Raw genomic sequence first — 14,950 nt, forward strand, 5'->3', positions numbered from 1 at the left:
CTTATTGGGAAATGGGTCATAAAATGTTTTTCTAAACCGTTACGCATTGTTAGTTCATTTTCTATGAATGAATTATTTTAGTAACTTCACGGATTTGCTGGAAACCACTGTAGTTCAAACCCAAGTCAAATCTGAGCAGCCCACTGAATTATATTACCGCAGGGCATGTTTTCCTTTCCCTTTGATTTTTACGTTCACATTCCAGCCACCAGAGGGCAATGTTGAGAGGCCGTTTGGATGGCTGTTGTGTAGCTGCTCAAGGCTCTTGGAGGCTGAGTTGAGAAGCAGTGGTGCCAGGCAGCGGAACTGGGTGAATTTACAACGTTACAGGAGCCACTTGGTCGCAGGCAAACGATTTGAGACTCGGCGAGAGCCATTTGTAATAGCCAAGGATGCGGGAATAACGACAGATCTGGACCGTTTGGCTTCTTTGGATTAATTTTCTCTCATCACACAGCCCCACATCTGGTTCGAAATGTCGGGAAAGATAGAAAGTAAGCAAGGTAAGCTCAGCACTCCAGTTCACGGGACGGGGCTATTCGCGCATACATCACCGCCTGTTAGCTGGTTAGCTCCCCTGCTAACGAACGAACCCGTTCGCTTTCTCTAAAATACCAGTCTGAGCACTGTCTGGGATGCAAGGCCCCAGCAATGGTCATATTGGAATCACGTTTTTGGTTGACAATGAAGTCAACGACTACACGCAACTAAATACTATTGGTGGTGTTGTAGAAATTGTGTTTTTCTTTTCCGCATGGGATAAATTGCCCACAGACCATGGTTAAAAGGAACAGTGAATGCTGGCTAACAATATGCGGCCAAATGGAATGCTTACGCTAAACAGTTAGCCAGTAAGGCTATCAGTGATGTTTAGCCATATGCTACAAATGTCTGTTCCTCTTTATTCAAGGAACCTGACAAACAGCCACGGAACTAAAAGTGGCCAGCGGTTAACACTGGTGCTGTTGACTATTGATCAGGCAAAATATTTGACTGAATTCGACATTGTCAATTTTATTGGGGAGCTAGTCGGAATGGCTAACGTTTTCCAGCCAGTTTGCTACCAAGCGTAGCTAGTAGACAAATGGTTGGCATGCTGTGGGGTGTGGAGTGGGGCCGCTGTGTGCTAACCTCCCTGCGCTACGCTTGGTTAGCTGCCTACCCTAGCCATCATAGCTAGTTAACGTTAGCTCACGGCAGCTGTAGTTGCCCATCAAGAAAGCCATTGGCATTTAATAGCAGTGAAGTTGCTGGTAAGTTGGGCATCAGGGTCATATTGCAGGTTTTCTTGTGCAATTTGCACAGACCCAATTGTTCAGTGCACTTCCCAAGATAATGACAACTTAACTGCTAAACTGTCCGTTATCACTTAGTAGACATCAACCCACGAAATTGGCAATTCCTATTAACTTAGCCATGATTTGAAATGGAAATAGCAGTTTATTCTTTTGTAAGAAAAAAATAAGAGTTTATAGGAGGTGATTTATAGGTGATCTATTTTTGCCTTCAAGTGCTTGTCGTGATTTATGTTATTTCTTAGACATTTTTGCAATGTGGTGAACTTGGGTACAGACATAGGAAAGAAACACACTCCAAACGCGTCCTGCGTCATTGGTCAGTGGCAGGGACTGTCCATGCATGCGTATGGAACATTACCTAATGAAGGAAAGATTGAGTGAACACTGTTTACGCTGTCTAACAAGCCGCGAAGGTGCTGAGACCTTGTAGAGAGCGAAGTTGGACACGACAAAGTAACCTTTTCCATTACGGCCTACTATGGAAAGGTGACTAGTGACCTCATTCACTTCAGTGTTTCTAGGTTTTTTTTTTTTTTTGAGTGAAATTGCCCGCTTCAGGTTAGAGGTCTGCACTCCCGCAGTTGACCCGCGGGACCCGACGCAAAAGAGTGCGGCGCGGGACAACTTTTGAAAGCTCTTTGCGGGAGCGGGCGGGATGAGAGAGGTGCGGGACAAACAGATGATTCACTGCACTTCCGCAAATTAAATACGTGCCTAAAATTAAATATGGAAATGATTAAAGTACTGTTCATAACTATAGTTCAGCTGGATGTTCTGTTAGGCAGCATTAAATAACGGGGTTTAAGCATAACTGATGGATAGCAGGCCTATAGCCTAGGCTATATTGTCGTTTACGTGGGTTCAATTTGTTCCTGCTGCTCATTGTCAAAACTCGAAATCGAAAGCATGACAGTGGAAGAGGGCACCAGGCTAGGCCTACTTCAGTTGTTAGCTTACATTCAGAACCAAGAAACTGACATCTTTCTCAGGTGTGTGTGCTCCTTTCGTGAGACAGAAAGAAAAACTGAATAGGCTATCCCTCCTGCATGCGGGCTTTAGCGGGCGGGAGCGGGATATCATATTACAGATGCGGGCGGGAGCGGGACTAAAAATGACACATTAATGCGGGAGCGGGACAGAATATTGCGGGAGCGGGCGGGCGCGGGACTGAAAAATCACTCCCGCGCAGACCTCTACTTCAGGTTGCACACGCTGGTTTACATACTGGGTGAATAAGCAGACACATATTTAGCACAGGGTTCTGTTTAAATTGATCACTCTATAAACTGTGAGTGTATGAGAGAGAGTTAGAGAGATTCTCCCAAAAGAAACCCATGGAAACCTTCTCTTCCTCTAGCAGTATGTCTCTCTAATAAGCACAATAGATACAAATCATGAGTGACTTTTTCTCTTTTTGACTTTGAATGGAAGATACCAAATAATGTGTTGGTCCATACATGTATTATATAAGGCTTGGAGACTAGCATGAGAAACCTATGTGAAGATGAAGTGTGCATCAGTTAGGGTTGGGGATTTTCGGGATGAGGACACTGAAGCTTTCTCTGACTAAGAGGTTGGCACGTATATTTCCCCTACATCCCCTGGGTCTATCCGCAGGGTGCTGATAATCTTCAGTCTTAGGAGGATGAGCTCTTTCTCCAGGTCCTAAGATGCTTAAAAGAGGTCGAAGAGAGTCTTAAGGGGATGCTGCCTGGAGGCTGCTGAGGGTGCCGGCCGGGCACAGTTGTGATTGATAAAGACTTATTAATTCTGACTGTTCCAGACAGCCTGTTCAAGCAGTTTGTTATACAAGAGTGTGAAACTTCAGGTTGAAAAAAAAAAAACAAAGAATTACTGAGAGGGAACGGAACAAAATGTTCTGAACCTACCTCTGTTTTTTGTTGTTGTTTTTAAATATATGTTTAATTTAAAGTCTGATTCAAAATAAAGTGAATATAGGGAAATAAAGGGGGAAAACCTGCCTTTACTGTATTGTTTAAGGTCACTGTTTAAGGTTTGCTCCTGTGGCCTAACTGGTAGAAGGACGTCCAGGGAGAGACCACTCCTGTTGAGACGGAGACCTGAGCCAGCCTGGCACGTTCTCCTCTCTAGTTCACTTTGAATAGAAACGTCAGCTAAATGAGTGAAGTGCAAATACGGAACGTTGAGGTGGAATGTTGGACGTGCTCGGCCAATGAGCCTGCTGCTGCTGCTGCTGCTGCTGTCTTCGCCACTGGCTCTGAGTCCGCGCCGCTGGGAGCCTGCTGCTGCTGCTCTGTTCAGGATGACCTCATCGCCCAGCTGACGTGCGGTCTGGTCTCTCGCTGCCTCGCGTCTCAGGCACTCCAGGCAGCTTTCCTTGGCCCGCTCGTCCGCTGCAACCTCCCTCTGCTGCGCTGCTAAGGCGATTGAGACCCGAACCAAGCAGCTGAACTTAGTGGCTGAGTGGGTTAGTGAGTGGGTGAGTGAATGCACTGGTACAGGCTAGAGGAGGAGGTGCTGGTACTGGCTAGAGGAGGAGGTACTGGCTAGAGGAGGCGCTGGTGTGGAGGAGGTGCTGGTACTGGCTAGAGGAGGCGCTGGTTGTGGAGGAGGTGCTGGTACTGGCTAGAGGAGGAGGTGCTGGTACTGGCTAGAGGAGGCGCTGGTGTGGAGGAGGTGCTGGTACTGGCTAGAGGGGGAGGTGCTGGTACTGGCTAGAGGAGGCGCTGGTACTGGCTAGAGGAGGCGCTGGCTGGACAAAGGAGAGACGGGGTTGGTCTGTCTGAACCTCACGTGGCTGTGGCAGGTGGCTATGGTCTGGTCTGGTCCACTACTGAGGCCAGATGATGTGATTGTTTACACAGACTCTCTGCTCTCAAGTGAATGTATCAAATATGTCTGTAGTTGATGTTTAAGAAGATCATTTTGATTGATGCAACAATGGGACGGTGTTTTGAAAAAGTTGTTGTTTGCCAAACGTCACCTAGGCTACATATAATACGATACTATTACTAGCCTATAATACTGTTAGGTATGAGCTACAACAAGTGTTTCATTCGCGACGCGTAATATCCATTTTAAAAGACTGGTCTATTTTTTTTAAACGTATGCGCCACTATCACGTCTGGTGTAGCTACTTCCATTGATTATAGTGGCAGCTATTTGTTGCAGCAGACACTACGCGAACAGAACGCTTCAGTTACGAGCCTGGTGTAGCTCATCCCTTACTGTAATGAATTGAGTTCCTTCTGTACCCATGTCTATATCTCCACCCTATGTGGCCCATATGTGGTCCAGATTTTCTCACAGCATCCTTGTCTGCACTGAAAAATGAAATGTGTGTGTGTGTGTGTGTGTGTGCACACAGCAGACAGACCACACTTCACTATAATTTGAGCCTTGTCAGATGTCAGTTGTTTGCCTTCCATGGGAGGGTTGGCACTCCCAGCATTTCCCACGCCTGCATGCTGATAGGCTTGTGTGTGTGTGTGTGGAGCGCCTACATCCTGATAGGCTTGTGTGTGTTTTCCCAGATAGAGATTTGGAGTGGGTCTACCGCTGATCCGCACCAGAACCAGGGTGAACTAGGCCTCCGAGCTGGGATGGCCTGAATCTGGTCCATCTAGGTGCAGTCCAGTGAGGTTGCACTTGGTGAAAAGTAGAGTCCTCACACCAGATGTTAATTCTATGTTTTTTTTTTGTTATTTTGTCTTTTAAACAAACACATATGTCGTTTTGGGCCCAAGCACTTCCTTACCAGTTACTTGGATGACACAGACAGACGGTCTTATCTGTGCGGTGTAGTGTACACATCAGTATAAGTATATATACTTTTTTGATCCCATGAGGGAAATTTGGTCTCTGCATTTAACCCAATCGGTGAATTAGTGAAACACAAACAGCACACACAGTGAGGTGAAGCACACACTAATCCCGGCGCAGTCTGCTACAACGGCGGCGCTCGGGGAGCAGTGAGGGGTTAGGTGCCTTGCTCAAGGGCACTTCAGCTGCGGCCACGGCTGCCCAACATCATTAGTAGTGTTATATAAATAAGATGGCTGACATATATGCTTTCTAGCGTGCTGTATCCGTGACGTGCACCCGCCCTATGGACGTTGTGGCATCTCATGTCCAGGAAAGAGGAAGCAGCACTTCTCCATTGAGCCAAAACCAGATGCTGCTCGGGCTGTGATGGTGCAGGACTAATGGTCGTGGTGGTCATTGCAGTCGCGTATAGACAGTACGGTAGCACGGATGGCGGATTTGGAACGGAAAGCCATCATGGAACGTCACGGCATGCCGGATTTGGAACTGAAAGCCATCATGGAAATATCACGGCACGGCTGCCACATCCCAGATAGCAGCTAGTGCCGCCTCGCCTCTGGTCTGCTCCACGCGTGCACCAGATGCATTCTGGGGAAATGTTCTGATGGCAACTGCTCGCTGTAACTCCTAGTGACCTGGTGCATGAACAGATTTAAAAATGCCAGCTGCCACTGAGAGATCAGAAAAGCCTTCACCAGTAGTGCACACCCAAGCATCACGGCCATGAAGGTCTTTTTCTTAAGGTCTGTTCATTTCAGCTCCTAGGCTGGCAGGGACGAGGGTAAACACTCCGTGCGTCAGGTTTGTGTCTGTGAACTTTAACCTCCTAGAAAACATCTTTGACCTGTGGAGACTTCATCATCACAGGCTCCTAGGCTGGCAGGGAAGAGGGCAAACACTCCATGCGTCAGGTTTGTGTCTGTGAACTGACGGTGCATAGTCTGGGACACAAACGACTCAGCAGGGAGCTGTCGTTTGACTGTTTGGTTAGCAGGTTCTGGGGGAAATTTGCATGCATGGGCGCTAACGTGACCGCTGCAGAAGGTCAGCGCTTGTTCTTTGAGCAGATGTCAGCGCCTCGTATGTTATTTATTTAGGCTTTTGTTTGTTTGTTTGTTTGTTTTATGATCAGGGGAATGTTCTCTGTTGAGGGTAAAAGTTTGCAATGAAGGGCAAATTAATCAAAGATTGCTGAACTCCTGGCTGCGTCGTTTGACTCCTCTTTCCTAACTCTTAATTTCTTGCAGTTCAAGGCCATCCTTCCTTACAGAGTTAGCTGCTAGGCTAGTTGCTGTTCGCTGTTGTTGCTGTTGGAAAGTTTTCATTGATGGTGAAATTATTTTTCCATTGGACCAGAGGTCTGTCTGTGCAGCACGTGTTGGCTTCACCAAGGATTCATATACCTGCCCCCCTCTTCTGCCCCTAGCCCTTCTCCTACCCCTACCTCTGCTGCCACCTCTGGCCCTTCTGCGGGGCTGCAGTCCCATATGAAGGCTTTGGGGCAGCAGAGCTCTGAGATTGGCCCTAGTGGCTCTGTTGACAAGGATCCTGCCAAGCGTCTAGTACATTCAGTTCTATGGGCAACAGAGTCTAGTACATTCATTTCTATGGCCAGCAGAGTCTAGTACATTCAGTTCTATAGATTGTACTAGGCCGTGCTTTCATTTCTATAGGTAGCAGGGTCCTATATATGATTTTGTATGACGGCAGGGTCTTGCTAGTGTCTGTGGACAGCAGCAGGGTTTTACAGCTGATCAGAACAGCAGCTTTGGAGTGCAGAGTTTGGGATGCAGCAGATATTTCACAGACTAGCGAATTGCACTTTACTACTGGGGTGTGTCTGCGCTGCTGTGGTGCAACTGGAGCTGTGAGTCGGCCAACACTGTGTGTGTGTGTGTGTCACTGGAAAACACATCCATTTCCCCTGTCTGAGTGTGCAGAGCAAACTGCTGGACTGGAATGCAGACCTGGTGAAGTCATAGCCTGTTGTTGCTACAGAGGTGTTTTTTGGGCTAACATTTTAGCATGTGTGGGTTTAGAGGCAGCAGGGTGGGAGTCTTCTGTAGAGGTGTGTGTTAGGGGCCCAGACTTCAACCAGTTTGGTGATCAGTAGATGTTAAGGCCCCAACTTCAACCAGTTCTGTGATCAGTAGATGTTAAGGCTCCAGTGCCAATCAGTTCTGTGATCAGTAGATGTTAAGGCCCCAACTTCAACCAGTTCTGTGATCAGTATGATAAAGGCCCCACTATCAACCAGTTTGCTGTTCCATGGAGATTTATATTGGAGGCCCAGCACCCACCAGTTCTGTGATCACTAGATGCTGGAGACCCACAACTTCAACCAGTGTGTTCAGTAGAGGAGTGTGTTAAAGGCCTCAGCTTCAAGTCCTGTCTCTGTCAGTGTGTTCTACTTCTTGTGAGTGTGTCCTGTCTCTGTGAGTGTGTGTGGTTAAATTTCCACCTCTCATCCTCTCGTGTTTCAGCTGTCTGCCAGTGTCCTTGGTCAAGGGCTCTGTGTGTGTGTGTGTGTGTGTGTGTGTGTGTGTGTGTGTGTGTGTGTGTTCTGTGTTTCTCTCTCACATATGCCCCAGAACGTCCCTCAGGGCGACTGGTAAGACCTTGTCTCTGGGCCTGAGCTGTGTGTGTGTGTGTGTGTGTGTCAGACGCTGCCATAGGCTCTGGCCAACCCCATGCTGTCACATTCCCAGTGCTGTATGTATTTTTAGTGTGTGAATGCATACCATTCCGTTTCAATTGGACAAACCCAGCTATGGTATTTACTACGGCTTTTAAAAGCTTTGCATCATACAATGCCACCATGTGGTCAGTTTGTCCTTTCCATAATGGACACCTTGATGTCTCTGCATTGTTTGAATGAGCACCAAATTATGTAGTCATTAGTTGTTTAAGTGACCTTGGGCACTTTGAAAGATGCTATATCTAAATTATTATTATTATTATTATTATTATTATTATTATTATTATTATTATTATGCTGTCGTCTTTGAGACCAGGGACTGGGATATATAATTTGTTAGCGGTGGCTAGAGCACAGTTGGCCTCTGTAACCTACTTGGTGCTTGCTCAAGGATTATACAAACTTAGTAAACAAACGTTTGACCTGTTAAATGGACATGGCATTGCATCACCAGACACCTTGCCATAAAAGGTAACTCTGGGCTCCCACCAATGTAGCACTGTGTCTGTTGGTCTCCGAGTGTTTGACTCATGGGTGTAGTCTACAGGCCTGCTCTGTGTTTGTGTGTGTGCGCGCGCGCGTGCGCCTGTGTGTGTGCGTGTGTGTGTGTTATTTTGTGTGTGCAGGGGATGTGTCTGTGTGTGTGTGTGTGTGTGTGTGCAGGGGATGTGTCTGTCTGTGTGTGTGTGTGTAGGGGATGTGTCTGTCTGTGTGTGTGTGTGTGCAGGGGATGTGTGTGTGTGTGTGTGTGTGGGATGAGGATGAACGGCCGGTTTTTCTGTCAGACCCAGCCAGGCAGAGGGGAATGTTTCCGATGCCTGCAGCCTGAGAGCGTTTTTATTTTCTGCCTGAGAGGAAGCCTGTGTGTGTGTGTGTTTTCTGCCTGAGAGGAAGCCTGTGTGTGTGTGTGTGTGTGTGTGTGTGTGTTTTCTGCCTGAGAGGAAGCCTGTGTGTGTGTGTGTGTGTGTGTGTGTGTGTGTGTGTGTGTGTGTGTTTTCTGCCTGAGAGGAGGATGAGGCAGGAAGTCGTGTTCTCTCGAGGCAGCCATGACGTCTGCACATCGGCTGGATGTAAAGATGGGGACTGTGTGTGTGTGCGTGTGTGAGAGAGAGCGAGAGCCTCTAACTCTGTTCTGAGAGCCTAGCCAGCTTAGACTCAGCCGGATGTGTGTTTGAGACAGAGTTTGGCCAATGTGAACTCATAACGTGTGTGTGTGTGTGTGAGAGAGAGACAGTTTGGCCAATGTGGAGTCGGAACACGTGTGTACTGTATGTCCATGTCCTGTTGTCCTCAGCGGGACCACACAGATGGCCTGAGAGTTAGCCGATCTCCAGAGCATTCTCTCTGTGCACAGGCCAATCCAACGCTGAGCTATTCTGCCTCACCCTAATACTCTACTGCCTCACCCTAATACTCTACTGCCTCACTCTAATACTCTACTGCCTCACCCTAATACTCTACTGCATAGGTTCCCAAACTCCATCAATGTGGGCCTCCCCTCCGAAAACAGTGACACCTCCGCGCCCAATCCCCCCCGACAATCATTTTCAAATAATGATATTCACTTCAGTTAAGCCACTTCAATAGGTGCTATACTATGCTATGCAATGCAATGAGTTTTCATCATATTTTCGACGTTTGGCTTTGTTGCCCATATCAGGCTCGGGCCGTGCAGCGATAAAAAGTGACACATCTGTCCATTTTAAGTTAGCTATCGGAACGTCACATATTACCGTCACGTATGTCCAACCTCTTACGTGTATCTGTCACTTAATATTCATTTCTATACAAACCAAGGCGGCGGATTCCTAAAGAAACGCAACCACCCACACCATAAGTTTATCTAAATTAGCTATGTAGCCTACCAAAAAATAAATTTTACCGTGACTCGAAGAGCTATAAACAGTGTTGTAAGGCTGCGTGTGCAAATCCGCTTGGAGCTGCAAGTTACTGTTCACTGGTAACTTGCAGCTAGCTCAGCTGGCGGCACTGTTGCTAAATTACGTTATGAAGTTTGGCACAATACATTCGCACTCAGGATTAGTGTTGCACGGTGTATCGATACTAAAAAGGTATCACGATGCCTTCACGCAAAAAACGATACGATTTCAGACGTTTTTAAAATCGATACTTTATTAAAATAATAAAGTTCTGTGTGTGAACTGCTGCTCTCACTGCTCCTTGCACGCATCTAGGCAAGTGGGCGTGTCAAGCAGGCAGCTCTGAGTGAGTGAGTGCGCAGCCAACGTCAACATAGTTATTTGCCGACAGTTCTAGGCCTTGTGGATAAAACAAAAGGTGCAGTGAAATCTGCAACTATTTCGGATACATCGCGAATAGTGAAGGCAAGCCATCAGGTACACAGAGGCCCGTTTGTAAAATATGTTTCAAAGTCATTTAAAAGCAGTAGGCTACGCATGGAACTTGGCTAAACACCTCACAGACATATCCCAAGATTTTTAAAGAGTTCAAAGAATGACAGGTTAACGAATATGCTATAGAAAACACGACTACATGGTTAGTGCCAAGTTCTTCTCTTATGTTTTAGTCTAGCCTAAGTGAAACGAGTATGGTTCTCTGGGATAAAGCGAACCTTCCTTCATCAATGAATTTTGACGAGACATAACGAGCTGTAATCATTTTGACGAGACATAACAAGCTGTAATCATCGGGTGCTAACGTGATGAAAGCGCAATGTTCACGCCAGAATAACATTACCATAACTTGTAAACGATCTATTTCATGTTCGGTCAGTTCTACTGGTAATATTTGTCATGGCATGTAGACCGCTAATTAAAGCCCACAGCATACCACCAAAGCGTGTTGAGTCCTAATAATAATAGCGGCTTATTGTTACGTGGTAGCAAATCATGTTATCAAAGAAATAGACGTAATGTAGGAATGCACACAGATATATTGCAACAGGTAATGGTGTAGGCCTATCTGACGAAGACCTGAGTGGTTGGAACGTCGTACTTGTACACTGGGCGCAAAGAAGACTATCCTCACATTTTCCCCTTTGCAACTGTCAAAGAAATCCCATGAACACGTGAAGGCCTAGGGTAGCCTATACTGTACATCAGATGGACTAAAGATTAGGCCTCTCTGCATAGCATTCAGTGATTTGCATGCAGTAATTTTAACACTGACCTTGATCTAGCCTAGTTTGGCTATTAAAAGCTACTTTTGCCAAAACACAACACAATGTAAATGAACTATAACAAACAATAAAGGACTTAATCACACAAAGTAGGCCTACTATTTTACTGACTATAAAAAAATAATAATTATGTAGGAAGTTTAGAAGTTTAGAACCCAGAATTGACCTGCACACTACAAAAGTGCACCGAATTCAACACAAATGACTCCATACACTTGGAGGAGGTATGAGTCCTTTCTTCTCCAGATATCTTAGAATTTCGCCGTAGTATCGTTTTAGTATCGAGCATCGTGATATTTACTCCCCAGGGGAGGCGCGCCTCAATGTTTGGGAACTGCAACGCTGCCTCACCCTAAGGCGTTCTACATACCCGACGCACCCGACCGGTAGCGCGACACCGTGACGTCAAAATGACATAGATCTTGCTGGTGCAAGAGTTGCAGTGTTTTGTTACAGTCGTGAATTTGTAAATAGAAAGAATAGAAACGATTTATTTTCAAACAAAGGATATCTATTAAGGCCTGAACAAAATCTCTTTCCACTTCAGGAAATTACACAAACTCAGCCAGCTGCTAGCTAGCTAGCCAGCTAACTAAACTGTTTAAATTATTAAAATTTCCCTCGGGATGACTAAAGTATCTATCTATCTATCTATCTATCTACCTGTGCGCACACCTTGGAAACTAGATGATAATGATGGTGGTAGTTGTGAATAGTAGCAACCAAAGTCTGAAGTACCATCACAGAGGCTAGCTAATAGCAGAGCCCGTTTACATTCTCTGCTACTAGTGTTTCTAAATGCAGCTTCTTCTGCTGTGTAACATAGTTAGCATTAATCTTTTCACAACAGCGACACCTCTGTTCAGGAGAATATTGCAACTAGTGTCGTGACCACGACGCGCGAGTATAAATGGTTACGGCGCTTCTGTGACGTCACATTGTCGTGCTACAGGTCGGGTGCGTCGAGTATGTGGAACGTTTAATACTCTACTGCCTCACTCTAATACTCTACTGCCTCACTCTAATACTCTACTGTTGTTCTGAACTCTTTAAAGGAGGAGTTCTTTAGGACTCGAGTTGTTCTGAACTCTTTAAAGGAGGAGTTCTTTAGGACTCGAGTTGTTCTGAACTCTTTAAAGGAGGAGTTCTTTAGGACTCGAGTTGTCTTGAACGCAGCCACACGACACTCTTCCGTTGAGAAGAGTGCTGGGATGCCCTGGTGCTAACGTTAGATGATTTGCAATGTTTTTGAGCTAAGATACCTCCATGTTAACAGTTTGAGCTGGACCGCCCCTGTTGCTCCTGTCCTCTGAGGATTCCCTGTGTTCCCTGAGACCTGGAAGCATTCCATTGAGTTGTGATTGGCTTAGGGCCGTTGCTAACAGGCTTCAATCGAATTAAGACTGAAGATGATTGGTCCAGCCTGGAGCTCTGCTCTGCTTGTGGAAATGGAACTCACAAGACTGCAGATGGCACAGTTTTGGGAAAGCAAACTTACTGAAACGGTCACTGGATGAGCAAGGTCATCCTTCAGGAATAGTCTACAGAGATTTTTACCTCAAGGCCAAGTTATTCGGTTGTTAAGTCTGACGTCACGGGCTCAACAGCTTTTTGGTCAAAAAACTTTTACTAGCGCAGCCTGCCAGTTTTTGCAACTTATAAACCTCGTCACCATCGCCTCCGTTTTATTGAGAGTAAAACAAAACCGGTTAACTTTAACCGAGCGATTACGAGGCTTCCCCGAAAAATAGGATTTTATTAGGTTGAGGCAACAAGTGAGTAGTAGGATGACAATGTTCTTAAAGGCTACACTGAATAGCAGATTTTTTATTTTTTTTTACTGTCTATGGAGAAACCCGAGCGGCTTTGAAAGCCGTTGGACCCGGAAAAAGATTTATTAGCCAATTATTGCATCATCACTTAATAACCGAATAGTTCCAAACGAGAGAGATGCAGTTCATACAGGACTGGCGAGAACTGACAGACTTACTGACCCAGACTTACTTTAAAACATAGTCAGCAGATGGGTTAGAACTTCTGAGATAATAGTTCCAGTCGTGACACTCTCATTCTCATTCTCATCTCTGAGACAATTGACATTGATCTTCTGCAACCAGATGACATCACTTCCTCTTTACAGCAAAATAAAATATTATGTACAGCAATGTCAGTTTCCAAGCAAAATATACCAATAATATAGAAACTATAACAAAATGTGCCATATAGCCTAACATATAAGAATATAATATATATATATATATATATATATTAGAAGATGCAACAAACATTAGTGGTCAATTCTTGGCTTTCACTTTATACTGCAGAGGTAGATGTGATCAATTTTCAGTGTTGCGAGTGACCCATATTCTTTTCAGTGACCTACTGTCTAGTTGAAAAAGGTTGGCTTGTAGTGGTGGTTGAGTGAGAGATGTGTCCTGCGTGCTTGCCAGATGAGGGGCAGGACTAGGGCCAGATAAGGGCAGGACTAGGGCCAGATAAGGGCAGGACTAGGGCCAGATCAGGGCAGGACTAGATGCAGGACTAAGGCCAGATCAAGTCAGGGCCAGATTAGGGCAGGACTAGATGCAGGACTAGGGCCAGATCAGGGCTAGACCCAGCTGCTGTTGTTGGGGTAAGGAGATAATTTGTTTTTGTTGATGTATGTTTGTTCTTTTTTTCACCCGAAGTCTAAGAGGAAGTCAAGTCAAAAGAGTGTCATGCATGAGGAAACCACAACTTCACGCTGAGAGGGGTTAGGCCTTTGCTCCTGATAGTGTGTGTGTGTGTGAATGCGCTCGAGGGTGTGTATATTTGGGTGAGGCAATTTATGTGTGCGTGTCTGTGTCTATAAGTGTGTTCTAGGGCAAGGCGTGTGTGTGTGTGTGTGTTTCAGGGAGAGGTGTGTGTGGGTCCATGTGTGTATGTTTTTAGGGTGAGGCGTGTGAGTGTGTGTGTGTGTGTGTGTGTGTGTGTGTGTGTTATAAAGACTTGGCTGTTCTTTGTACTGTGTACTGTGGGGTGTTGACATCAGCCCTCACGAGAGAGTGTGTATGTGTGTGAGTGTAGCATTGCTTTCCTCTATAGCGGACGCCTGTTGGGGCGTGTTTCCTACCACAGTGTTTTGAAGTGTTCATCACTGCAGTCGCTGGATTCAGTCAACATTCAGTTCACCAGTCTCATTTGTCAGGCATAACTAATCAAATCTGGATCCAGCTGAAAATGGTTTGGTCAGTTCGCCATTCTCTGCCTCTTTGCAGATGGAGCAGCTTAAAGACACTCTCAGCCTCCGACCTTCTTGCTAACAGAATATCACCTCAGGGTGTTGGCCTCCCTCCACCAAGACACACACACACACACACACACACACACACGCACAGCTTCACAGCAGGGGGGCCCAGTACCCCGCACCCCCCCCCCCCCCCCCCCAAACACACACACCACACACACACACACACACACACACACACACTCCACCACCATCACCACCTTCCACAGCCCACTGCACTGTAGTCATCTGTTAGTAGGTCACTGGAGCACTCCTGCCAAAAAAACAACACAGGCATTGTGGCATATGAGAGAGAGAGAGAGAGAGAGAGAGAGAGAGGTGAAGTGAAGGGGAGCTGCAGAAGGAAAAGAGAGATGTCACTTAGCTTGAAGCCCTTAGCAGATCTTCACAAAAGCCCTTAGCAGATCTTCACAAAAGCCGAGCAAGCCTTAGCCCACTCCTTTCATCTGTAATCGGACTGCTGAAGCTAAGACGCCATGTTAATCTCAGTGTGGTCTGGAGCCTTTAAACTCTTATGGTGAGCGCTAACAGGCTCCCCTGTACACACCAGCAGTGATTAAGCTCTGCCTTCTGCTGCAGAGTAATAAACTCTACTAGTAAACAGTAGTAACACAGTAGTAACACATGAGACTCGCACATAATAACGTAATAAAAGGTTAATATTACTCTACTGAAGTGGTTAGACATCAAGTGTGTGTGTT

At 46.0% G+C, this 14,950-nt stretch overlaps 1 protein-coding gene across 1 annotated transcript in view; it reads left to right on the forward strand.

Annotated features, from left to right (window-relative positions):
• The first annotated feature begins 257 nt into the window (after nucleotides 1-257).
• The window catches only part of rapgef1a (Rap guanine nucleotide exchange factor (GEF) 1a), a 78,300-nt gene continuing 63,607 nt past the window's right edge, over nucleotides 258-14,950 (forward strand). The window contains 1 exon segment of the mRNA XM_042101548.1: nucleotides 258-503. Within this exon segment, the coding sequence (XP_041957482.1) occupies nucleotides 476-503 (28 nt within the window). The 5' untranslated portion in view covers nucleotides 258-475.

The sequence above is a fragment of the Alosa sapidissima genome, chromosome 8 (genome assembly GCF_018492685.1).
Source record: "Alosa sapidissima isolate fAloSap1 chromosome 8, fAloSap1.pri, whole genome shotgun sequence".
NCBI classification, from domain to species: Eukaryota; Metazoa; Chordata; class Actinopteri; order Clupeiformes; family Clupeidae; genus Alosa; species Alosa sapidissima.